The sequence below is a fragment of the Mobula hypostoma genome, chromosome 24 (assembly GCF_963921235.1).
Source record: "Mobula hypostoma chromosome 24, sMobHyp1.1, whole genome shotgun sequence".
NCBI lineage: Eukaryota > Metazoa > Chordata > Chondrichthyes > Myliobatiformes > Myliobatidae > Mobula > Mobula hypostoma.
In genome coordinates this window covers 28,453,015-28,477,499 of record NC_086120.1, presented here as the reverse complement: position 1 = coordinate 28,477,499, position 24,485 = coordinate 28,453,015, and the positions used below count along the sequence as shown (strand labels likewise).

The 24,485-nt window shown below is 42.3% G+C and overlaps 1 protein-coding gene across 2 annotated transcripts in view; it reads left to right on the top strand.

Annotated features, from left to right (window-relative positions):
* Window positions 1-24,485, top strand: part of LOC134337491 (insulin receptor-like) — a 226,202-nt gene that overhangs the window by 166,907 nt on the left and 34,810 nt on the right. For both annotated transcript variants that reach the window (XM_063032554.1, XM_063032553.1), the window contains exons 5-10: window positions 6,434-6,578; window positions 8,514-8,728; window positions 11,469-11,595; window positions 13,010-13,254; window positions 15,711-15,878; window positions 17,165-17,366. In XM_063032554.1, the coding sequence (XP_062888624.1) occupies window positions 6,434-6,578; window positions 8,514-8,728; window positions 11,469-11,595; window positions 13,010-13,254; window positions 15,711-15,878; window positions 17,165-17,366 (1,102 nt within the window). The remainder of the gene's footprint in view (window positions 1-6,433; window positions 6,579-8,513; window positions 8,729-11,468; window positions 11,596-13,009; window positions 13,255-15,710; window positions 15,879-17,164; window positions 17,367-24,485) is intronic.

Genomic DNA, 24,485 nt, shown 5'->3' with positions numbered 1-24,485 from the left:
GAACTCAGCAGGTCAGGCAGCATCAATGAAGACAAAAAAATGGTCCACATTCAGGTACAGGGTCTTGATCTGAAACACTACCTGCACAGATGCTGCTTCACCAAGTGAGTTCCTCCAGCAGTTCCTTTGTTGCTCCAGATATCACTATTTGCAATCTCAGGATGTTGTTGTTTTTCTCTTGTACTGATGCCTCAGTGTGGGTGAACTTATAAAATGATTTCAAATGAACATGTTTACTGTTCTTATTAAATTATAGCTAAAATGTGCACATAATTTTGGCGGTATATGTGTCTTGCCAGATTTCCCATAGGAAGAAGAAAAATGTAAGAAACTTAACTTTTTTTTCACAAAAATAGTCTCCTTCTTTATGCCAGTCTTAACTGTTCATAAAAGTGCTGGTTGACTATTTACTGTGGTTCCATCCTGTTGATGACATCCATGCTGTGAATCTTTTCCCACTGACCAACTAGATGAATTTTAATACCAGCTAAAGTTTCAATAGGTAATTGGTGAAGTTCCAAAGCATTAAGTGATGAAACTTAATATTTCTCTTTCATCCTGAGTTCTTCTCCACAATCAGATTATTAGTTGCATTACAATTTTGACTCCATATTTTTTGAAATCCTTGATAAGTAATTATATTCTTGCTTCTGAAAGTTTTAATTATTTTAGCATACAGTTACTGTTTTTTAATATAGTAAGTGTCTCTTTAACTGAAGGCATTGAAAAGGCCTCTTTAGGAATTATCGGTTGAAGTTCTGGGACTTTTAGGGTGAAGATTCAGCATTATGCCTTACTTACTTGATTCTTGTAGCTTCACACTGGCCCGTGATATCTGAATGAAAGGCTCAAAATACCCTGCTGTTAAGAGCTGAGCAGATGTTGCTCAGAGATGAGAAGAGTCAGGGCAGAGCTACACAGAGTGAGGGGCAAACAACAGAAGAAGGAAATAAGAGTGCTGAGAAAGACAGTATGAAAACTGCATGTCCCCTGCCTCCCATAACGTATTTTAAAAAAGAATGAAAAGTTCTGTTAGAATGATATAGATTGCTATGGGAGCTACAGGCAGCTTTAAAATAGAAAATACTTTAAGATGTTTAAAGGATAATTGTTGTATTTAAAGGGTATTTAAGGTTGTTAAAGGATACAGTAATTTAGGTTGCTTAAAATATATTAGCTGTGGAGAAATCTGTAGCAATATGAAACAAAGACGTCACCAGATATGAGAAAATGAAATAAGAGTGGAGATCTTTGCATCAATTGTGTCAGAGTCATTATACTTTAATGTATAACAAGCTTCACTTACTAAATAAGTAAACATTTCTGTCATTTGTTGCCATCTCATATTTTAACAACTATTAAACAAATCAAATAAATTAAGTTTAAAATGGGAGAGTAATAGATTACAATAAAGGATTTGCAGAGAGCATTGATTGACAGTGCAGATGGGCTGACAAATGGTAAAGTGAACTGTTCTCTGTAATTTCAATGAGCACTTCAGATTAATTACATCTTCTAATAACAATTAAGTTGACATAGAGGAATCTAGGGGAGATGAGTAAACTATGCAATTCCAGTGACTACACATTGTGGTTACACGCTTTAAAAGTTAATGAGTTTGTAGAACAGATAGCTAACAACATAAAATACAGCATGGGAGCAGGCTCTTTAGTCCAATTGGTCCAAGCCTACTGGGATTCACATCTAAGCCAGTCCTATTTGCCTATGTTTGGCCCATATCCCTCTAAGCCTTTATCAGTTAGATTTCTTAGTCCTTTTACCAATAAACTAAAATTAAGGGAAAGTATAGAAAACCTCAAGTTCTGTAAAGAGAGACCCATAAAGTATATAAAATGCAATAAAACAGATAAAATGCTTCAAATAAATCAGGAAAGGAAAACCACATAATTTCATTTAAAACCAGTGGTAAGAACTTACTTACAAAGAGTCATGATTGTTTGGAATAACCAAACAGATTGGCAAATGTGTAATGACTGGTACATTATAAACAGGTGCTCTATTGTGTGAGATGAGGTGCTAGATGGACAACATTTCAGCAAGAGTATGGTTGTTTCTTATCCTTTAGTTATTAAGCAAAGAAATATTTATATGACAGTACCCTTAATTTTGAAACACTTTTGTTTTACTATTACAGATGAAGGATTTCTTGTCTGAAAGCACCCTCTGATGTCTGAATGTGAATTAGCAGCCAGTTTGTACAAAGCTCTTTCCACACACTTATTTTGCATACAGGTTCTTAATATCAAATCCAGTTTCTACCTAGCTTATTTTGAAGCAATGTTCATTTGTTGTTCTCATCTGTTTAATATTTTCATATTAAACAAGGGAGGTCTCACTTTATCCTTCACCTCTTTTGAACCCATGCTTTTTGCTTCCAGTTATAGTTATCCCATTATTTGTAATGATGTGATCAAGAATGAATACCAAAATCCAAGTGAAATCTGAGGTGATGTGCAAACATATCTGAGTGATAGTTAAAACAAGTTAACATTTTTCAAAAATGTTAGGTCTTGCCCACTTTCTACCCTCTTAATACTCATACTGTATCTGATCTGCTACTTTGGCTTAGAGTCCTGTTTAAGAGGTGTGAAAGAGTAGCATGTTCAATATAGATTCTCTAGAAATAGCATCTGTATCTACCATTCTACAACTGCTTAGACTGAGAGTTGGTGTTTATAATAGCCTTATGTGTGAACCACATCCAGTCTCTACATGGAGCGTGCTGACCTTAGGTCACCTGTTTTTGATTAAAAATAAACATACTCCTCAGTTACCAGTAAGTAGCCAAGCCAAGCTGACTAAATCCAGGCAGTGGTCTCCATGGAGTTAACTGATCTTCATGGACTAATGATAAGTAAGAACATAAAAAAAATAAAAGCAGAAGTAGGCCATTCAGCCCCTTGTGCTTAATTTGCCATTCAATGAGACCACGGGTGTTCATTTTGGCTTGATACTTTTTTCCTGCAGAAGACCAATATTGTTTGTTTTCCATAATATCCAAAAAATGATCATACTTTTTCTGGAATATACTCCATTGTCTTCTTGGGTAAAGAAACCCAAAGATTTATTATCTTCTAGGTGAATATATTTAATCTCCTTTCTATCCTGAAGGGCCAAACCTTTATTTTGAGAATGTGACTCCTGATTCTAGACACTCCATTCATGAGAAACATATCTGCTTTTACACTATCAAATTCCATTACTTGACAAGATCACCTCTTACTTACCTGAACTGTAAGTCCAATCTGCTTCATTCACTTTATATATGATTAGTCCTCTATCTCAGAAATTAAATGCTGGAACTTTGTAGAAGTCCAATTGCAAGTACCAGATTTATTGATGGTATTCTAAGTCGAGCCTGACCAGGACCCTCATATGAACATAGAACAATACCACACAATACAGATCTTTCAGCACATGATGTTGTGCTGACCTTTTAACCTGCGCCAAGATCAATCTAATCCTTCCCTCCCACACGGTCCTCCATATTTGTCTTCCATCTATGTGTCTTTCAAAGGGTCTCTTAAATGTCCCTAATGTATCTACCTCTACAGTCAGCCCCAGCAATGCGTTCCATGCACTTGCCACTCTTTGTGTAGAAAACCTACCTCTGACATCCCCCCCTATATTTTTATCCATTCACCTTAAAAGTATGTCCTCTCCCATTAGCCATAACCACCCTGGGAAAAAGGTGCTGCTGTCCACTCTATGTCTCTTATCATCTTGTGCACCTCTATCAAGTCACCTCTCATCCTCCTCCTCTCCAAAGAGAAAGGCCCGAGCTCACTCAACCTCCTCTTATTAGACATGCTCTCTAATCCAAGCAGCATTGTGGTAAATCATAAACACAAGAAATTCTGCTGATGCTGAAATCCAAAGCAATGTACACAAAATGCTGGAGTAACTCAGCAGGTCAGGTAGCATCTGTGGCAGGGTTCTCCAGTTAATTTTCCATAAGGGCCAAATTATGTCAAGCATGCCAAGCCAAGGGCCAAAACATCCAGGTTTTTTTTTCATTGCGCCAGTAAGTTGTTTTATGGGCAGATATTGTTGTTGCTGCTATTAACTATTATTATTATTATTATTATTATTAGTAGTAGTAGTAGTAGTAGTAGTAGTAGTGGTGGTAGTAGTGGTGGTAGTAATAATTTAGGCCTGGGATTCTCAAAGCTTGTGTTGTGGGTCACACAAGAAAAAAAAAATGCACTCTTGAAACAAAATAAGTCCGAAACCAACCATTTAATTATGAATCTAGCTATCACAACTGTCAGCTATCACATTGAGAACTCACCTGGAACTTAAGATAGATGTGTGTGCGCGTGCGCACACAAACACACACACGCATGCACACACACAACATGATAGTCTTCACCACTTCCACACAAAGAGTTTTAGTAGTAGTAATTTTAGCCTTTTCCACTGTTTCTGTTCTCTCATTTAATCTATTTGTTCTTTTTAATTAAGCTATATAACATTTGAAGTATGAAATGTAGCTATAAATGAAATTATCAATATTATTGTTGTTATAATATTATTATACCACAATAAGATTGACAAATGGACAAAAATAAATTGATTCACTCACCAATCGGTGAGAGAAGTGACAGCAACAGGATGAGGCAACAGAATTGGAAAAACACTCCTCCGCTAAAACTCCTACTCTTCTTGTTGCCGTGTTAGCCGACAATGGCATCGTCTTTAATAACTCCACAACCGTTTTCTTGGTTTTCTCATCATGACTTAAAACTTCACCAACCATATCAATTGCACACGTTTTAATCAACTTGGCATCAGCGAGTGGCTTCTTAGCTTTGGCAAGATTCCATGACACATGCAATGATGCAGCTGTTGTGCTCTCTTGTGCAGATGTTGACGTACAGATAGTAGAAATAGAGTGCTTGTATGATATCATATTTGCAATTTTTTTTGTTTGCGTTGATCTGATTTTGTAGGGTAGTTGGCATTAAAACTGGCAGCATGCATAGTGTTGAAGTGCCGCTTTAGATTTTCTGATTTGCAGACAGTTCCAGACTGCATGCATATTAAGCAGGTCAGTTTAGCATTGGTATGGTCCAGTAAAGTAAAACAAAACTGATCAGTCCAGTCAGATTTGAACTGACGGTTTTCCTGGTCAATCTTGTGCTTTTTCGTGCAGGCCATGTTGTTCTTGGTTTAGGGTCCATGACTTACTGCTGGTAACAATTCGCTTAGATGACAGATTTGCACGCTCTATGGGGGCATAGGTCAAGTGTACGGTGTGGGATGAGGTTAAAATAAATTAGAGCAGCGTGCGCTTTATTTACATGTTATGACAGGTGCGCTCACGTAAGTGTTAATGGGTCAGCACTTAGTTCTCGCGGTCCGCCTGTTGGGGTTGTCTGATTTATAGAAATGAATCAACAGTCAATGTTTCGGGCTGAGACCCTTCTGGTAAATTTCCTGCACCCTCTCTAAAACTTCCACATCCTTCATGTAATGAGAAAACCAGAACTGAACACAGTACTCCAAGTATGGTCTAACCGGAGTTTTATAGAGTTGCAACATTACCTCATGGCTCTTGAACTCAATCCCCCAACTAACGATGGCCAATATAACCAGGTGCTTTCTAAACCACCCTGTCAACTTGCACGGGAACTTTGACGGATCTGTAGACTTGGACCCCAAGTTCCCCCTGTTCCTCCACATTGCTAAGAATCTTGTCAAAAGCCTTGTAGTCTGCCTTCAGGTTTGACCTTCCAAAGTGTATCGCTTCACACTTTTCCAGATTGGACTCTATATGCCTCTTCTCGCCCTACTCTGAATCCTGTCAATATCCCATTGTAACGTTTGACAACCTTCTACACTATCCACAATATCACCAACCTTCGTGTCACCAGCAAACGTACTAACCCACCATTCCACTTCCTTATGTAAGTTATTTATAAAAATCTTGTCTCTAAGAATCCTCTTCAGTAGTTTGTCCACCAGTGATGTAAGAAATAACTGAAGTGACAGTCCAGTTGTTACACTCAACAGATCTTGCAGTAAAGTCTAACATATTGTTTGCCTACCTAATTGTTTGCTGTACCACCCTGGTAACTAGAACCTCCCTGGTCTCTCTGAACACCAACACCTTTGTCTCCTGCCATTTAGAAAACCTGTCCACTTCTCACTCTTGCCTCACTCCCTGTACACTTATTCATTCCTGCAGTGCAGTTGACATGTCTTTATTCTTTCTGTCTGTATGAACATCTCATTGTACACATTCTTCGTACTGTTGTCTCATGTGCAGGAAATGGTTTCAGTATGAAGAGTGGGAGTTTATGTGTCACCCCAGAGTAATGTTTCTTTCAAATTCTGCAAATTCTGTGCGATTTCTAGTTTCCTTTGTGCATGTGGTCACACAACTGTATTTTCTTGCTTTCTTCTTCAGCCAATATTGCAGCAGAGCTGGAAGCAAACCTCGGTCTAATTGAAGTAATCACTGGCTACCTGAAGATCCGCAGTTCCTATGCTTTGGTGTCGCTATCCTTTTTCCGCAGCCTACATTTGATTCAAGGTGAAACTCTGGAACCTGGGTAAGTCATGAAAACCATGTCTATAGAGGTACCATGTTTATATGTAAATTATATATGTATGATTTTTCAATTAAGTCCCTCTTTTTGCTGTTTTTGTAATATTTACCATTTTCTAAATTTTATTGCAGTATGTGATTTGTAAAGATTTTCAAAATATATTGGAGGAAGACAAAAGGCAGGGAACTATTATCCAGTTAGTTTAACATCTGATGTTGACAAGATGCTACAATCAGTAGACAAAGAAGAAATAGCTAACCATTTAGGGAAGTTTAATATATCAAAGCCATTCAACATGGCCGTATTTAAGGTGAATCACGTTTGACAAATTTGCCTGAATTCTTTCAGGATCTAACAAGCAGATTTGATAGAGCAGAATCTGTAGATGTAGTATATCTGGATTTGCAAAGATTACCCCAGGGATGAGTTCTTGAACTTTATTTATTTACTAATTCTGTGTTCTAATTGCCTGGAAGAAGGGACAGAATACAAAGTATCTAAGTTTGCCAATCACAGAAAAGTTGGTTTGGTGAAAGGGTAAACTGTGATGAGGATATTGTGATCTTGCAACAGCATATAGATAGTTTGATTAAACTGGTGAAAACTTACCAAAATGCGTTTAATGTGGAAAAGTGTGAGGTCGCGCATTTCAGAGGGAGGAATCAAAATGTGGATTATTTATCTAGTGGGGAGACTGCTGATGAGTGAAGTTCAGAGAGCTGTGGATGTTCTTGTGGATAAATCACAACAAAATTGGCAGCAAAGTGTAAGCTATTAAAAAGTTAAATGCTATATTGGCCTTCACTGCATATGTGTTGGAGTTTACTTTTGCTGCAATTGTACAGGACATTGCTGAGGCCGTACCTGGAGTACTCTACAGAATTTTAGCCTCTTTGCCTAAGATGGGATATAGTAACACTGGAGGCAGTCCAAAGGAGATTCACCAGGCTGGTTACCGGGATGAAAGGATTATCCTATCAAGGAACTAATTAGAATGGATTTGTATTTTTTTGGGGGGTGTAGAATAATGTGTTGAAACATTTATGACCCTAAGAGGGCATGACTTGGAAATGAATGACCACAGTTACAAAATAAGGGTCTGGATGTTAAAAACTGAGATGCATAGAAAATTCTTCTTTCAGAGGATGATGAATTCCTGGAATTCTCTTCCCCAGAAGTTATGGAGGCTAGATCTTCAGAAGTATATAAAGTTGAGGTAAATACATTGGGTAATTGGGGAACTAACATGAGAGGAGTTCAGGTTGGGTTATGTCAGACATAATCATTTTGAATGAGGAGGTAGGCCTTGAGGACAGGTGAGCTAGTTCTGGTCCCGTTTTATCATGTTATTTTTAACATATATTACAGTAGTACATGAAGTACTTGCAATACGTGGATTTGAATTAGAGCTGAAGCCAAAGGAAGAATTGAGAATATGGATTCCTGGTTCACTATATTATACAGCTAGTTCATTCATCTGTTATGATGTAGGTAGGAGGTACAGAACCCTTGGGTCCTACGTCACCAGGTTCAGGAACATTTATAACCCTACAACTTTTGCACAGTACAGTGTAGCCTAAAATGTTTCCAATTAAATGTAAATGGACTGAAATGTATGCACAGCTAGCAAGAAGTGATATTTGGAGGGTTGATCCAAAGTTTGGTCCTGAAAATAGATTTCTGTTTACAGAGGGCTATGAAGTGGGAGAGGGAAGTGGAGAGTCTGAATGGTTTGGGTGGGAATTTCTAAATATATTCACGTAAAATAAGGATAGATGATATGCCTGATTTGCACTGCACGGCATGTTACCAGGTGCTCCTTTGTTTAATATTTCACAAAGAAATTGTGTGTTTATTTTTTTATTTTTCTCTTCCAAATTTAAATAAGAATTTGTATTTACTTTCCATGTTTGTTCTGCTTTTATATTTGACATCCAGGAATTATTCCTTCTACGTATTGGACAATCAAAACTTGCAGCAACTGTGGGATTGGGAAAAGCACAACCTGACTATTGCCCAGGGCAAAATGTTTTTCCACTACAACCCCAAGCTGTGCTTGTCTGAAATATACAAGATGGAGGTGGCTACAGGGACCAAAGGGCGACAACAAAAAATGGATATTGCACAAAAAACGAATGGAGACCAGGCATCATGTGAGATTTTTAAATCGTAATATTAAATCTTAATAGGTGATGGGGACTTTGTTTAATAATCACACACTAAATAACATACTGTTTCTTTGATTTTCTTTGTTTAAGTTGTGAGTATTATCTTTTGATAATATTAACGTGGGTTATTCTTTCTATGTTAAGTAATCAGTATTGGAGAGTCCTTTCTATCAAATCTGCTTGTTACATCCTGAAAGACCTCAGAAAATTAAGATGTGTAGATGCATATGAGTAGTTAGTCTTTGAACTATACAGCACAGAAACAAGTTCTGAGGCCCATTATTTCTGCTGACCATCAAGTACCTACTATACTCATCCCTACTATGCCTTAGCAATTCAAGTGCTTGTCTAAATGCTGCTTAAATGTTGTGAGACAATATGACTTAATTGTTTTCTCATGTGATGAGTTCCAGACTTCCGACCACCTCTGGGTGGAAAAGTTCTTTCTCAGAACCCCTGTGAACCTCTTTCTGATTGCTTCAAACCAGTGCCGCCTGTCTTGGACATCTCTCCATAGATAGGTGATGGGGTAGATAGTAATTGCTCTCATAATTATAGACACACTATCATCTAATACCTCCTCCATTTTAACTAATGTTCTCTAGAAATTTACCATCCCAGCTGAAATTTCCAAAACAATATCTTGTTCCTTAGTGAATACAGATGAAAAGTGTTTATTTAAAGCCTGCAAAAGAAGTTGCTCAAAATTTTTCTCCCCAAATTTCAGTTGTCCTCTTTGAGTCTCTTCCTTTGATTCCAGGAATAACAATAACATAACTAGCTTATATGCTGTGCCTTCACTGTAGCAAAATCCCCAAAGATGGAACATTTCTGGAAAATGTTATCAAACAACATGTAACACCCATTTGGTCACAGAAACATATGTTTTTAAAAAAAAGATTGGCAAAACAGCATGGAAAAAAAAACAAACTGCTGGAAGCAATCGACAGGTCAAGCAGCATTTGTAGAACGAGAAACGGAATTAATGTTTCAGTTCAACAACAAAAGAATTGGAAAAGTGAGAAATCAAGTTGGTGTCTAGTTGGCTTCTCTATAACTTCAAATGGTTGATTTCAGTTGTAAAGTTCTGGTGAAGGGCTTTCAATCTGTAGTGTTACCTTTATTTTATTTGACACAGATGTTGTGTGACCTGCTGAGTGTTTCCAGCATTTTCTGTTTTACCTCAGACTTCTGGCAACTGCAGATATTTTATTTTCAAAGGGATAGAGAAGTTTAAGCAGAGATTTCAAGAACCTGAATTTTTCAGAGCTGAAGGTATAGCTGCTAAAGGTAAAGTGATAAAAGTCAGATGATGAAGAGGCAGGTGTTGACAGAATAGCAAGGTAATGGATCCAAATGAAGCTCCCCTTGGTTAACACATACCATCCTGATTTGAAAAATAATCTACAGTTCTGGAATTCACAATATTGGTAGGTACGATCGCGACTTGGATTGCACTGCTTCAACATTTTCTCAGTAATCTTATCAAAGATTGCTAAAGGCGCCAGCCTTACCAATAGTTTTCACAATCTTTAAAGAGAAAGTATGAACATGTTTTTATCTCTTTACCCCTTAAATTCCTTTCATGGGTGGTAAACTTCAGCAGTTAGACCTGTAGTCTTTGACTACGCTGTTTTTGAGTTGTAGCAAACCAAATCCCAGTAAATCCACTAAATCCTGTTGCTACTTTATGATGGTAGCAAATTGTGCATTGACACCTAGGATTTGTAGTTTACAGTATGGTATATGTTAGTCATCTTTCTTGCAAACGTTTCCATGGGTAGTCTTTGACAATGTATTCCATTACCTGACTTTATAATTGACTCAATTAATGTAATGTACGTAAACAAACACAGCTGCAGATAAGCATCATTATCGCTGTTAATGTATTGTGGAGGAATGGAGCAGCCCTTCTGGGTGCAGCATGTTTCCATAAACAATAATATGTGACCAGGTAATCTGTTTTGGTGATAATGTTCACACTCACAGATTCCCATTATTTTAATCTTTATGGCACAAGTCAAATTGTTCTTCTAATAACTCCCAATACAGACCAAACTAAATACATGGGTATATCCATCAAGTTACTTGATAAGGCTCATGGATTGCAGGTCATTTCTAGCAAACACTTTCTAGCTACCTAGACGGAATATAAGGTGGTGTTAATGCCATCAGGTTGAAGCCACGCTCAGGTTGGAGGAACAACACCTTATATTCTGTCTGGGTTGCCTCCAACCTGGCGGCATGAACATTGACTTCTCAAACTTCCATTAATGCTCCCCCCGCCCCCGTACCCCATCTATTATCTATCTATCTGTCTGTCTGTCTGTTTGTTTATTTATTTATTTATTTATTTATTTTGTCCCTCTCACTATACCCCTTGCCCACCCTCTGGGGTTTCCACCCCTCCCCCTTTTCCTTCTCCCTGGGCCTTCTGTCCCATGATCCTCTCCTATCATTTCAGATCTCCCCCTCCCCCTCCCACTTCCAAATCTCTTACTATCTCTTCTTTAAGTTAGTCCTGACAAAGGGTCTCGGCCCGAAACGTCGACTGTACCTCTTCCTATAGATGCTGTCTGGCCTGCTGCGTTCACCAGCAACTTTGATGTGTGTTGATTGGAAGATTTTTAGTTGGGTGGGAAGCTGCGTCATGCTGAAAAGCAATTTCCAAGTCGTTTGAGAAACGAAAAACTAATGGAAATTTTCTTTCCCTGTCCATGCATAGGTGAAACGCAGCTCTTGAAGTTTGTTTACAATAAAACTACAACTGATAAGATTGTGTTGAAGTGGCAGCCCTTTTGGCCACCGGACTTCAGAGACCTCTTAGGTTTCATGGTATTCTTCAAGGAGGCGTAAGTATCATTTTCAGTTATCTGTACATAAAATAATACACACTGTTTAAAATTAAAATACAGTGTACTTGGGTGTGCGGTTTTCATTTCTTTTTTTTAAATATCTGTTTTGAGCATTCTTTGGGTGATTGTGCAGTCAGCAATGTTCATGGAGGAAAGAACAGCGTTCCTGCCAGTAATCACAGCTCTTGCTCTAAAGCTGCTGCTGGCAATTAAAACCAGCCCAAATTCTTTGCTCATTTTTAATTTTCCTTGGACAAAAGATGTGAGGGTGTAGTTGATAAAAGAAGAAATGGATGGGAAACAAAAGATTATTTGAAATGGGCTCAGTGACCTTTACCCTATTGCAAAAAAGTATCATATGTATGTTATTCTCTGTTCATTTTGCTTAAAAATCTGGGTACAATCTGTTCACAACAGCACCATGCATCTTTTTCCATTATGCTTGGTTTAGTTTACGAAAATAATTAGTAATAGGAATAACCATTTGTGTTTGCAGTGTAGTGTAGACTGCTTAGTGGCAGCAGTGTGCACTGCTTAAGAGGATGCAATCAGCAATTCACCAAAACTGTCTGAAACCTGTAATGTAGACAAGGAGAACGAGTGCATGAGAACACCAACTCTTAAGACCTGTCCAAATGTTAACACAACAAATAAAGCTGGTAAAACCCTCAAAAAAGAAGCAAAAATGCCCTTTGACGTTTTCACAAGATTACTGTAATAAACATTGCTGAGCCTTTCGTCGCCAGTAACTGAACAGATACCGTACAAAATTAGGCAATAAATGTCTTAGCTGTTGCAACAGAGGCTAGCTATTCTGTAGCAGGTGGCTGACCTCTGACCTCAAAATCTCCTGCAAGGCATCTTAGTGTGAAAGAATGTGTTTCTCTTGTCATCTGAAGTGAGGCCCCAACAGCACTTAAGAAGTACAACAGTCTCTGGGATCAAATAACTCCAATAATGAGGCAAATTCTCCACCCCCTTATATCCATCCCCTCTTCTTTTGGTTTACCTGACCTGCAGTGTGTATTTCCCAGTAGAGACACTGAAACTACTTAAAAAGAATCATTACCAGCACTAAGAAAGGATAAGGAGTGTTGGTGTATCAGTATACCAGTAAATTGCAATCGTCAAACATAAAACCTTTTCAAAGCCACTGGATCAGAATTCTGGAACTTCCCATCTAATGGGAGTGCCTTCAAGACATTGATTGTGGTGGTTAAAGAAGGCATAACCCTGTCACTTTCTCAGGGGTAACTTGTGTGGGCAGATAAATGTCAACTTCCCAGTGTTGTTTGTAACTTGAGGAGGATGACGGGTAGGTTATCCAGGTTAGCAGTAGGTGATGAACAAAATGTCCTATTGGCAGCAGGTTAATGGATTTGTCTTTATATTTGTGGTTTTTCTGAAATAGGCCTTACCAGAACGTGACTGAATTTGAAGGGCAAGATGCCTGTGGAACAAACAGTTGGAAGGTGGTAGATGTGGAACCCCCTGGGCGAGCAGATGGGAAATCAGTTAATCCAGGGTCACTGCTTCTCGGCCTCAAACCCTGGACGCAGTATGCAATCTTTGTCAAGACCCTACTCACAATAAGTGATGAAAGGCACAATCATGGAGCCAAAAGTGACATTGTCTACATTCGCACCACAGCAGGCAGTATGTTTTAAAACTTTATAGAACTAATTTACATAATTGTCCATCATTTTACTTGCTTGTATGTGCTATCTGCTATTTACCATTACAGATTTCTGTGTCCACATTCATTATGAAAACAATTGATACTTGCAATCTCCCTTCAGGGTAGCCCTACAGCTCATCCTTTCCCAATTTCTCTGGTTGCCTTGGAGAGAAAATCATCTGCTCAACCAGCTCTGCTTTCTGAATTACTGTACATTTTTTCCATTTGATGATAAATATTATAAAATTTAAGAAGTAGATGAAAAGTCAGTGTTTGATTTTAAAAGAGACATTTATATCTTTGTACACCCTCCCACTAATTCTCCTCTAGACAAAGTATGGCTGTTGATATCTGTGCTGTACCTGCTGTAAATCAGGTTGTAACTATTTCAAAAGGTGAATTATTTTTTCTTCTTTTCAATTTGAGCACTTGGTTTGAGTGACACACCAATTACCCTTTAGTTGAGGGTACTAAGGCTCTGTCTGCCTGTTCATTTCAAACCACCCACCAACCAAAATACTGCCCGCCCTGTCTTTGGCAGAGTCTGGGGATCCACTTATGGCCCTTCAGCCACTCTGGAACTAGAGTGGGAACAAGTTATCCGATGGACCTCCTAAGGAGGAATGGAGATCCCCACAAATAACAACAACTCCAGCACCTTATCCTCGGGGTCTCTGAGTGCATGTTTCTGTTATCCCTCAGCATTTATTGCCCAAATTGATGTGAGTGGCTTTCTCAGTCTTTTTAAATTATGCTTAAGAGCTTTCATGGTTTTGAGTCACTAATAATTGCACTTGGTAAGGACTGCATATTTAGATTGCTAATGAACAGTAGAGGACCAAATAGGTACTACAGTGGTTGAATATTTCTGATATTTTATTCAAAATTTATTCTATTAAATCATTATCGTGATATGATTTGAACTCACCTCATTGAGCGCCGTGAGTCAGACATGGTGGAATCCAAAATAAAAGCAAATTTTGCTGGAATTACTCAGCAGGCCAGGCCATATTTGTAGAAAGAGAAACAGCTAATGTTTCAGGTTGAAGACACTTCATCAGAACAGACCCACCGAGTATTTCCAGCATATTTTGTTTTTTTTATTTTGGATTTACTGTAACTGCAGGTTTTTGTTTGCTTTCAGTTATTTAGTGGAGCCCAGTTTTGTTAGCGTGTCATCACTTGCTTCTTAGTTCAAGTTTAATTTTCAGTCAACCATAGATGAACACCTGTGAATACAGCCAAATGAAGCAGCGTTATTCAGGGGCCGAAGTGTAAAACACAGTATCAACACACTCGGCACAAGGTAATATAACACACACAAGCTATCAGTAAAATACAGTCACACGCAAAAAATAAGCCCAAGACCCTGAGTCTGTGAATCTTGCAATAGTCTGCAGTCGAACACAATACAGCTTGTCTTCTGTTGAGTAAACACTGGGGAGGGGGTAGCACCAACTCCAGCTTGAACACCGTGCCACGCCGCCTCTGGGACACCTCTCTCCTGGGCAGCTATAAACAGGTGATACCACGGCTTGAGGCCGAGTCCTCACTACGACCAAGACCACGCAGCTCCCCAGCTGTCCGCCAATAAATCAGCGAATTGGACTTGCAGCATTCCACAGTAACAATGTCCAACAGGGTCTTGCAATCACAAGAAAAAGCGACAAAGACAATCACTTGCTGTTAGACTGCACGCCACTTTCGCACACTGATGATTCCGCCACTCTGATGCAGACAGCAGCACAATCCGTACCAAGTCCAGCTCCTTCAGTTTCTCTGCCAACAAGCAGCCCGCTGATGGGATAGACCTATAGTATTTTTAAGTTATTAATGTCCAGCAGGATCTTACAATCATAAGTATTTTATTAAAAGAAAATAACACCTCGTAGAAGCCACTGCTATCAAGTATGCTGCCATCTTAATCTGTTAATCTTTCAGGTTTGTTGCAGAGCAGAGCAGCTTTTGACAGCAAACATTTCTTTTCTCATCTTAACATCTGAGTCCCCTCTAACACAAAACATCAGAGGTGTTTCAGTGCCAGCATTGTATCTCCCATTGTGCTTCTGTTTGCTTTGCTCAAATCTTTGTTACTGAGAAAGAGGACAGACTGCAGCTTGTGGACTAAATGTAAACCCTCATGCCATTGAAATTCAGTCCACGTAGCCAGTAGAAGCAGATGTATGTTTTTGATTTTGTTAGTTTCTCATTATCCATACTTAATTCACAAGTTCTCAGAGCTTAAATTTCATCCTTGCTATTCTACTCTTTTGAATTTACTGTGTTACTGTGCTTGGAGAGAGCTGCCCTTGTTAATGAAGTAATTTCATATGTGAGGCAAATGGGGAAGACCATAAAGTCTTTTCTTCCCCATCACTGCTGATAAATACATCAACTTGCAAGGATTCAGAATTGCTCCTGTTATGTATTCCAGTTCCTTCGGTGCCACTGGATCCAATATCAGTTTCCAACTCCTCCTCCCAGATCATCTTGAAGTGGAAGCCTCCGACAGATCCTAATGGTAACATCACCCACTACCTGGTGTTCTGGCAGCAGCAGCCAGAGGACAGTGAGCTGTATGAGTTTGATTACTGCCAGAAGGGTAAGTAGCATCAGGGTGTACTCTGATGGATCTGGCCCTGATCTTGACTCCTATCTCACTGATGCATCTACCAATCTGCTCCGTTTCCAACTTCCAGTGTCCAAGCATCTGTTTTTTTTAAGTCAGCTACTTTAGCAGAGATATAATCAAAAACTTGTACTCTCATCTAATAAAAGGTGAACTTGTTCAGTCACAGTAAAGCACTGGGGAATTATGCCAGCCAGCACACTCAGATCTGCATGAGAAGGCTGTGAGTTGAACCCCACTGCAGAGATCACCTATAAACCAAAAGTCGCACACTTTAGGTTCTCCTGAATTGTCAGTGGCTCATTTTTTTTCCCTATTAGATAGCCATAAAAATCTTATGGTTATAGTTCATTTCAAATAAGGAAGTGTTCTCTGTTGACCAAGCCACTGTTTATTTCTCACCTAAAACAGAGTGTTATTTAATTTCTGTATAAGAGCTTGCAGTCTGCAGATTTGTTCCTGTGCTTTGCTCCAACAACAGTAATTACAATTCAAAGACACTTAAATAGGCAAAGCATAGAAGGATATGATCCTCATGAATACAAATATGATTAATGCAGATGAGCAAAATGTCATCAAGGATATGGTGAGCCAAAGAACCCAATCATGTAGAACACTTTCATGGCTTATAACTTTGTGAGCTGTGTAGCAGTTAGAGTTAGTACTACAGTATCAGCAGAGATTTTGGATTCGCATCCACTGAGGGAGTCTGATCTCCAATCTTGACTCTGACAAGTCTGCTATCATGGATCTAAACTGGTATTGACAGAGTCAACACAAATTGTATGAGATTGCCTTGCTTCCTCAGTAATTTGGGAGCTGATAGATATGCCATGTAGACCAGAAAATCCCAGTTCAATCTCTGATTTTCTAGTTGACCTTGGAGCACCAAAGGAGGGAAGGAAAATGTTCAGCCGTGAAATAGAAAAGTACTTTTGTAAAGTACTTATGAATATTTAGGTTTTATACCTATTCTCCTTGATGAAATACTGACTAAAGCTCCATTATGTAGTCTCATGTGAAAGATGATCTGTAAGTTCCTGTTAGGCAATGGAACTTGCCTATCTGGATTTTAGCTCACTATTTATAAAATAGAGGAAGATAAAAAGGTAAAGACACCACTACTGATACAGTGGTTGCTACGAATCCTTATAACAACACAGCTCAGCTCTGAAACAGAGGCGCTTTGGTTACAATACAGTTTTAGTTAACCAGCTGGACAGAATAACAACAACAAATTTTTGATCCCTGTCCTTTAGGATTAAAGTTGCCATCTCGAGCATCTACGACTCACAGTGAAACTGAAGATGTCCAGAAGCAAAACCAGACTGACGTTTGTCAGGTTTTAGGTGAATGCTGTGCCTGTCCAAAAACAGAGTCACAGCTCAAAAGGGAAGCTGAGGAGGCCGCCTTTCAGAAGAAGTTCGAAAACTACCTGCACAATGAGGTTTTCATGATCAGGTAATGCAAGGGCAGGAAGCCTTTTTACTCTTCAGACCTTTAAAGAGTAGAAGGAGACAAAGAATTCCATATCATATTAACTGTCTGTGGAGGTCCTACCTAATGTACTAGGCTTGTTGTCTTATGGAGCTCAGTGTTAGACAGGATGTATATCTAGTGGCCTCAAGCATTTAACACCATCACCCAAGACCACTTTCTATTCCACCGCTGATGTTTATGAATTGATTCAGAATCTCTGGACTGCTTCTGGGTGAAAGTCTCCTATGTTCATGGCATGAACTTTTGAAGCAATTCTGTGCATCTTGGACAGATAACTATCAATAATTTTACCAATATTCAGTATCTAGAAGTTTATTCAGTTTGTCACTTACTTTGCTGTTTAATATGGAATAAAAGAAAATTCAGGAAATTCTCATTTAAGCAACGTCTGAGGGGAAAGGAAACAAGATCAGTCAATTGCTCCTGTCACAACTTTTACAGATCCTTAATCTGGATTGCTCTGTTTCTAGTGTTATTGTGCCCCCTTGTGACAGTAAGCGTTTTCGGGTGCTCCAGTTTCCACATCTCCGACATGTAGGTTGGAAAGTTAAGTGGCCATTCTAAGTTCCCTAGTGGTCAATTGTAGAATCTAGAGTTTGATGGGAATATGGAGAGAATAAAATAGCATTACTGCAAATTTAATGAATATGGGTGCTTGATTGTTAGTGTGGTCTTGTTGTTCCAAAGGCCCTGTTTCTGTGCTGTATCACTCTGTGACTCTATAACAGCTTCATAAATGCACACAAGAGAAAAAAGTCAAATTACTCTCTGGCAGTTTTCTAAAGAAGGATAACAGAAGACATTTTGCCAATTTTCCCTTGTGCACATGAGATTGTTCAAACTAAAACACTGTATGTGAAGTGATTTTTTCAGTGTTTTGCACAGTTTGAATACATTGTGTAAGTAGATAGGACATCTAAATCATGCCAGATTTCTTGACGTTTGAACCACTCTGTCTGTCTTTTACCTCCTTGAATCCTAATATGTGTGCCAAAGGCATTGGAGCTTGCAACTGGGTCTTTGAATTTAAATCGTTTTGCATTTTCTACTTTTTATTTCTTTTGTGGTCCCTCCCTTTCTCTTAACCACTGCACTTCCCCTTATGTTCAGGAGATGAAGTATTCATTGCTAAAATGAGCAGCCATTATCTTGCGAAATAGTGGAGTAATCTGACATTGACATTAATAAAGACAAGAAGTTCTGCAGATGCTGGAAATCTTGAACAACACACACAAGGTGTTGGAGGAACTCAGGCAACACGATATCTCAGCTTTATTTACCCATCAATCACCATCCTTGATGCGCTATTTCAACAAATTTCCTTTGACCACCCTGTCATGCCCAGCATCCACTTTGTGCTGGGAAACCAGCTGAAATTCAAAGCATTTGTGTACAAGTTTATGTATTGACTTGCTTTTTGAGTTTTCAGCTGTCCTCTATAGAGTGAGGGCATAGAAACCCTGTAGCGGTGTGCTACACATAGCGCTAGAATAACCACACGGAGTCAGTGAGTTGGAGTTGCGATAAAGCGATTTATTCAAACTTCGCGGTCTGCTTTAAAGCCTTCCCGTTCCCGCCCTCCCTGGGCGGGACTACTGTGGGGAATGCATATTCCCAGACCCTTTCCGCACGCGGGATTTTCCCCCTGCTGGTGAAGATGGCCTGGCGCCCTTTTTGGGGCTGGCCCTCTGCCTGCGCGCGCTGTTGTGAGTCGGTTCGTGTGTGCTAGAAAGTGGGTCGCCACATAACCCCCCCCCCCTCCAGAACCAGCGATACCTCCCCCAATGTCCATAGTCTGGATCGGCCTCTGTTTGGGAGGTCTGCCTCTGCACCGTGGTGCCTGAGCCTGGACAGGCTGCGCCAAGTCCACATGGGCCAGTTTGAGTCGGTCCACCATGAAAACCTCCTCTCTCCCCCCAATGTCCAGCACGAACGTGGACCCGTTGTTCCTGATCACCTTAAACGACCCCTTGTAGGGCCGCTGTAGCGGTGCCCGGTGTCTGCCCCGTCGTACAAAAAGAAACATACAGTTCTGCAGGTCTTTGGGTACGCAGGTCGGGCTCTGTCCATGCTGTGAAGTGGGTATGGGGGCCAGGTTACCGAGCCTCTCCCGTAGTCTGTCCAGGACTGCTGTGGGTTCTTCCTCTTGCCCCCTTGGGGCTGGTATGAACTCTCCTGGGACGACCAGGGGTGCGCCATACACCAACTCGGCCGACGAGGTGTGCAGATCCTCTTTGGGTGCTGTGCAGATTCCGAGCAGGACCCAGGGAAGTTCGTCCACCCAGTTAGGCCCCTCCATGCGGGCCATGAGAGCTGACTTCAGGTGACGGTGGAAACGCTCCACTAGTCCGTTCGACTGTGGGTGGTAGGCAGTTGTGTGGTGTAGCTGCGATCCTAAAAGGTTGGCCATAGCTGACCACAGGCAGGAGGTGAACTGGGCGCCCCTGTCGGAGGTAATGTGGGCCGGTACCCCGAAGCAGGCTACCCAGGTTGCGATCAGTGCTCGGGCGCAGGATTCAGAGGTGGTGTCGGTGAGCAGGACTGTCTCTGGCCATCTGGTGAACCGGTCTATCATAGTTAGGAGGTACCGCGCTCCTCGTGACACTGGCAGGGGCCCCACGATATCCACGTGAATGTGGTCGAACCTCTGGCGAGTGGGTTCGAACTGCTGCATCGGAGCCTTGGTGTGCCACTGCACCTTGGCCGTTTGGCACTGCGTGCACGTTTTGGCCCATTCACTGACCTGTTTACGCAGCCCATGCCACGCGAACCTGTTGGAGACCAGCTGGACGGTTGTCTTGATGGAGGGGTGCGCTAAGTTGTGAATGGATTCGAAAACCCGGCCGGTGCCAGGCTGCTGGGACGACGGGGCAGGGTTGGCCGGTAGCTACGTCACATAGTAGGGTCCTCTCACCTGGGCCTACGGGGAGGTCTTGGAGCTGCAATCCGGAGACTGCAGTCCTGTAACTGGGGATCTCAGCGTCTGCCAGCGCTGCATAGTCCACCCCCGGGACAGGGCCTGTATGGTAGGTCTGGATAGTGCGTCCGCCACGACGTTGTCCTTCCCCGAGACATGCCGGATGTCCGTTGTGTACTCTGAGATGTAGGACAGATGTCGCTGCTGGCGGGAAGACCAGGGGTCGGACACCTTAGTGAACGCAAAGGTAAGCTGTTTGTGGTCTGTGAACGCGGTGAAGGGCTTACCTTCTAAGAAGTACCTGAAATGCCGGATTGCCAGGTATAGTGCCAATAGCTCCCGGTCGAAAGCACTGTATTTGAGTTCGGGTGGTCGTAGGTGTTTGCTGAAGACTGCCAGGGGTTGCCAGCGACCCTTGATGAGTTGTTCCAGCACTCCACCAACTGCTGTGTTGGATGCGTCCACAGTGAGGGCAGTAGGAACGTCCGTTCTGGGGTGCACTAGCATCGCGGCGTTTACCAAGGCTTCTTTGGTTTTAACAAAAGTGGCTGAGGCTTCTTCGTCCCAGGTAATGTCCTTGCCCCTTACCCAACATTAGAGTGAACAGGGGGTGCATGGTGCGGGCTGCTGAGGGGAGGAAACGGTGGTAGAAATTCACCATACCCACGAATTCCTGCAGGCCTTTGATTGTGTTGGGTCGGGGGAAGTTGCAAATCGCGTCTACCTTGGCGGGCAGCGGGGTTGCCCCGTCTTTAGTAATCCTGTGGCCCAGGAAGTCGATGGTATTGAGTCCAAACTGGCATTTGGCTGGGTTGATTGTAAGGCCGAATTCGCTCAGGCGGGAGTAGAGCTGGCGGAGGTGGGACAGATGCTCCTGCCGGCTACTGCTGGCTATGAGGGTGTTGTCCAAATAGATGAATGCAAAGTCCAGGTCGCGTCCCACCGCGTCCATTAGCCGCTGGAAAGTCTGTGCGGCATTCTTTAGACCAAACGGCATTTGGAGGAATTCGAAAAGTCCAAACGGGGTGATGAGTGCTGTTTTGGGGATGTCATCCGGATGTACCGGGATTTGATGGTATCCCCGGACGAGGTCTGCCTTGGAAAAGATCCTTGCGCCGTGTAGGTTTGCTGCAAAGTCTTGCATGTGCGGCACAGGGTAGTGGTCTGGCGTTGTAGCCTCATTCAGTCTGCGGTAGTCACCGCATGGTCTCCAGCCCCCCGTTGCCGTGGGCACCATGTGCAGGGGGGAGGCCCATGAGCTGTCGGACCGTCGTATGATCCCCAATTCCTCCATCTTCTTGAACTCTTCCTTCGCCAGTCGGAGCTTGTCCGGAGGAAGCCTTCGAGCACGGGTGTGGAAGGGTGGTCCCTGGGTCGGGATGTGGTGCTGTACTCCGTGTCTGGGCATGGCTGCCGTGAACTGCGGTGTCAGTACTGATGGGAAATCCGCCAGGACCCTGGTGAATTCATTGTTGGACAGCGTGATGGAGTCCAGGTGTGGGGCTGGCAACTTTGCTTCACCCAGGGAGAACGTTTGAAAAGTCTTGGTGTGGACTAGTCGCTTCCCTTGCAGGTCAACCAGCAGGCTGTGGGCTCGCAGAAAATCCGCCCCCAGGAGTGGTTGGGCCACGGCGGCCGGTGTGAAGTTCGACATGAACCGGCTGGAGCAGAACTGTAGCTGCACCGTGCGGGTGCCGTAGGTTCGTATTGTGCTGCCATTTGCGGCCCTCAGGGTGGGTCCGGGTTCTCTGTTGCGGGTGTCGTAACTCGGAGGTAAAACGCTGATCTCCACTCTGGTGTCGACCAAAAATTGGCGTCCCGACTGCTTGTCCCAGACGTACAGGAGGCTGTCCTGATGGCCAGCCGCCGTAGCAATCGGCGGCAGCTGGGCCTTGGCATTTCCCGGGAATTTGCAGGGTGGTCTACAGCAGCGGGCCTCTGTGCCCCACCGCTGGTGGTAGAAGCACCATTGTTCGTTGGGCTCTGCTGCCGGGCCTGGTCTGGTCTGTCGTTGGGCACGCGGCTTGGTGATCTGTGCAACGGATACTCCTCTCTCCTTGGCATTCCACAACACATCTGCTCGGGCCGCCACCTCCCCGGGGGGGGGGGGGGTCGCTGAAATCTGTGTCGGACAGCAACAGGCGTATCTCCTCGGGCAGTTGCTCTAGGAACACCTGCTCAAACATGAGGCAGGGTTTGTGTCCTTCAGCCGGTGCCAGCATCTCGTTCATTAATGCCGACGGTGGCCTGTCTCCCAAACCATCCAGGTGCATTAAGCGGCGTGCTCGTTTGCGCCGTGAGAGTCCAAAAGTCCTTATGAGCAGGGCTTTGAATGCTGTGTATTTACTGTTCTCTGGGGGCGACTGTATAAACTCCTCAACTTGTGCAGCTGTCTCCTGCTCGAGGGAGCTCAGCACGTAGTAGTAATGAGTGGACTCCGAGGTTATCTGCCGAATGTGGAATTGTGCTTCTGCCTGTTCCAACCACAGACGGGGTCTCAGCGGCCAAAAGCTTGGCAGTTGTAATGAAACTGCATGAACAGATGCAGCGTCCGTCATCTCTGGCCCAAATATCGTTTGGGCCGTCGGGGTCACCAAATGTAGCGGTGTGTTACACACAGCGCTAGAATAACCACCCGGAGTCGGTGAGTTGGAGTTGCGATAAAGCGATTTATTCAAACTTTGCGGCCTGCTTTAAAGCCTTCCCGTTCCCACCCTCCCTGGGCGGGACTACTGTGGGGAATGCATATTCCCAGACCCTTTCCACGCGCGGGATTTTCCCCCTGCTGGTGAGGATGGCCTGGCGCCCTTTTTGGGGCCGGCCCTCTGCCTGCGCGCACTGTTGTGAGCCAGTTCGTGTGTGCTAGAAAGTGGGTCGCCACAACCCGAAGTATTTCTAACACATTTTTGCTTTCTAAAGCTAAACTTGTGTTTTTCCAGTGAGTTCAACAGCAGCCAAAAGGTTGTAATGAGAGATCAGTAAACAATGACCTCCCTTGCTAAGATGTTGTTTTTTACATTAGGGCATGCCCTAGAGCAATTCTAGGTTGGATGTTGTTGGCCATTTCTAGGTATGTTAGTAGCTAAAGCATGACTGCCAAGTGTTTTTTTTTACTGGGACTAGAATGTTTGACTTACAAGAAAAGGCTGGCCAGACTGAGGCGTTTTTTTCTCTAGACTGTAGGAGCTGAGGGGTGACCATATGGAAGTTTATAAAATCATGAGGGGCATGGGTTGGGTGAATGGTCATGATCTTTTTCCCAAGATAGGAGAGTCGAAAACTTGAGGTTTGGGTTTACTATAATAGAGGCAACTCAGCTAGAGATTGGTGGGCACGTGGAACGAAGGTTTTAGATGTTTCAGAAAGGACAGGGAAGGAGGCAAAAGAAGTGGGGGCGTGGCACTGTTGATCAGAGATAGTGTCACAGCTGCAAGAAAGTGGATGTCATGGAGAGATTGTCTACGGAGTCTCTGTGGGTAGAGGTTAGGAACAGGAAGGGGTCAATAACTTTACTGGGTGATTTTTATAGGCTGCCTAATAGTAACAGATATCGAGGAGCAGATAGGGAAACAAATCCTGGAAAGGTGTAATAGTGACAGAGTTGTCATGATGGGAGATTTTAATTTCCCAAATATCGATTGGCATCTCCCTAGAGCGAGGGGTTTAGATGGGGTGGAGTTTGTTAGGTGTGTTCAGGAAGGATTCTTGACACAATATGTAGATAAGCCTACAAGAGAAGAGACTGTACTTGATTTGGTATTGGGAATTGAACCTGGTTAGGTGTCAGATCTCTCAGTGGGAGAACATTTTGGAGATGGTGATCACAATTCTATCTCCTTTACCATAGCATTGGAGAGGGATAGGAAAAGACAAGTTAAGTGTTTAATTGAAGTAAGGGGAAATATGAAGCTATCAGGCAGGAAATTGGAAGTTTAAATTGGGAACAGATGTTCTTCAGGAAAAGTACGGAAGAAATGTGGCAAATGTTCAGGGGATATTTGTGTGGATTTCTGCATAGATACGTTCCAATGAGACGGGGAAGTTATGGTAGGGTATAGGAACCGTGGTGTACAAAGGCTGTAATAAATCTAGTCAAGAAGAAAAGAAAAGCTTACAAAAGGTTCAGAGAGCTAGGTAATGGTAGAGATCTAGAAGGTTATAAG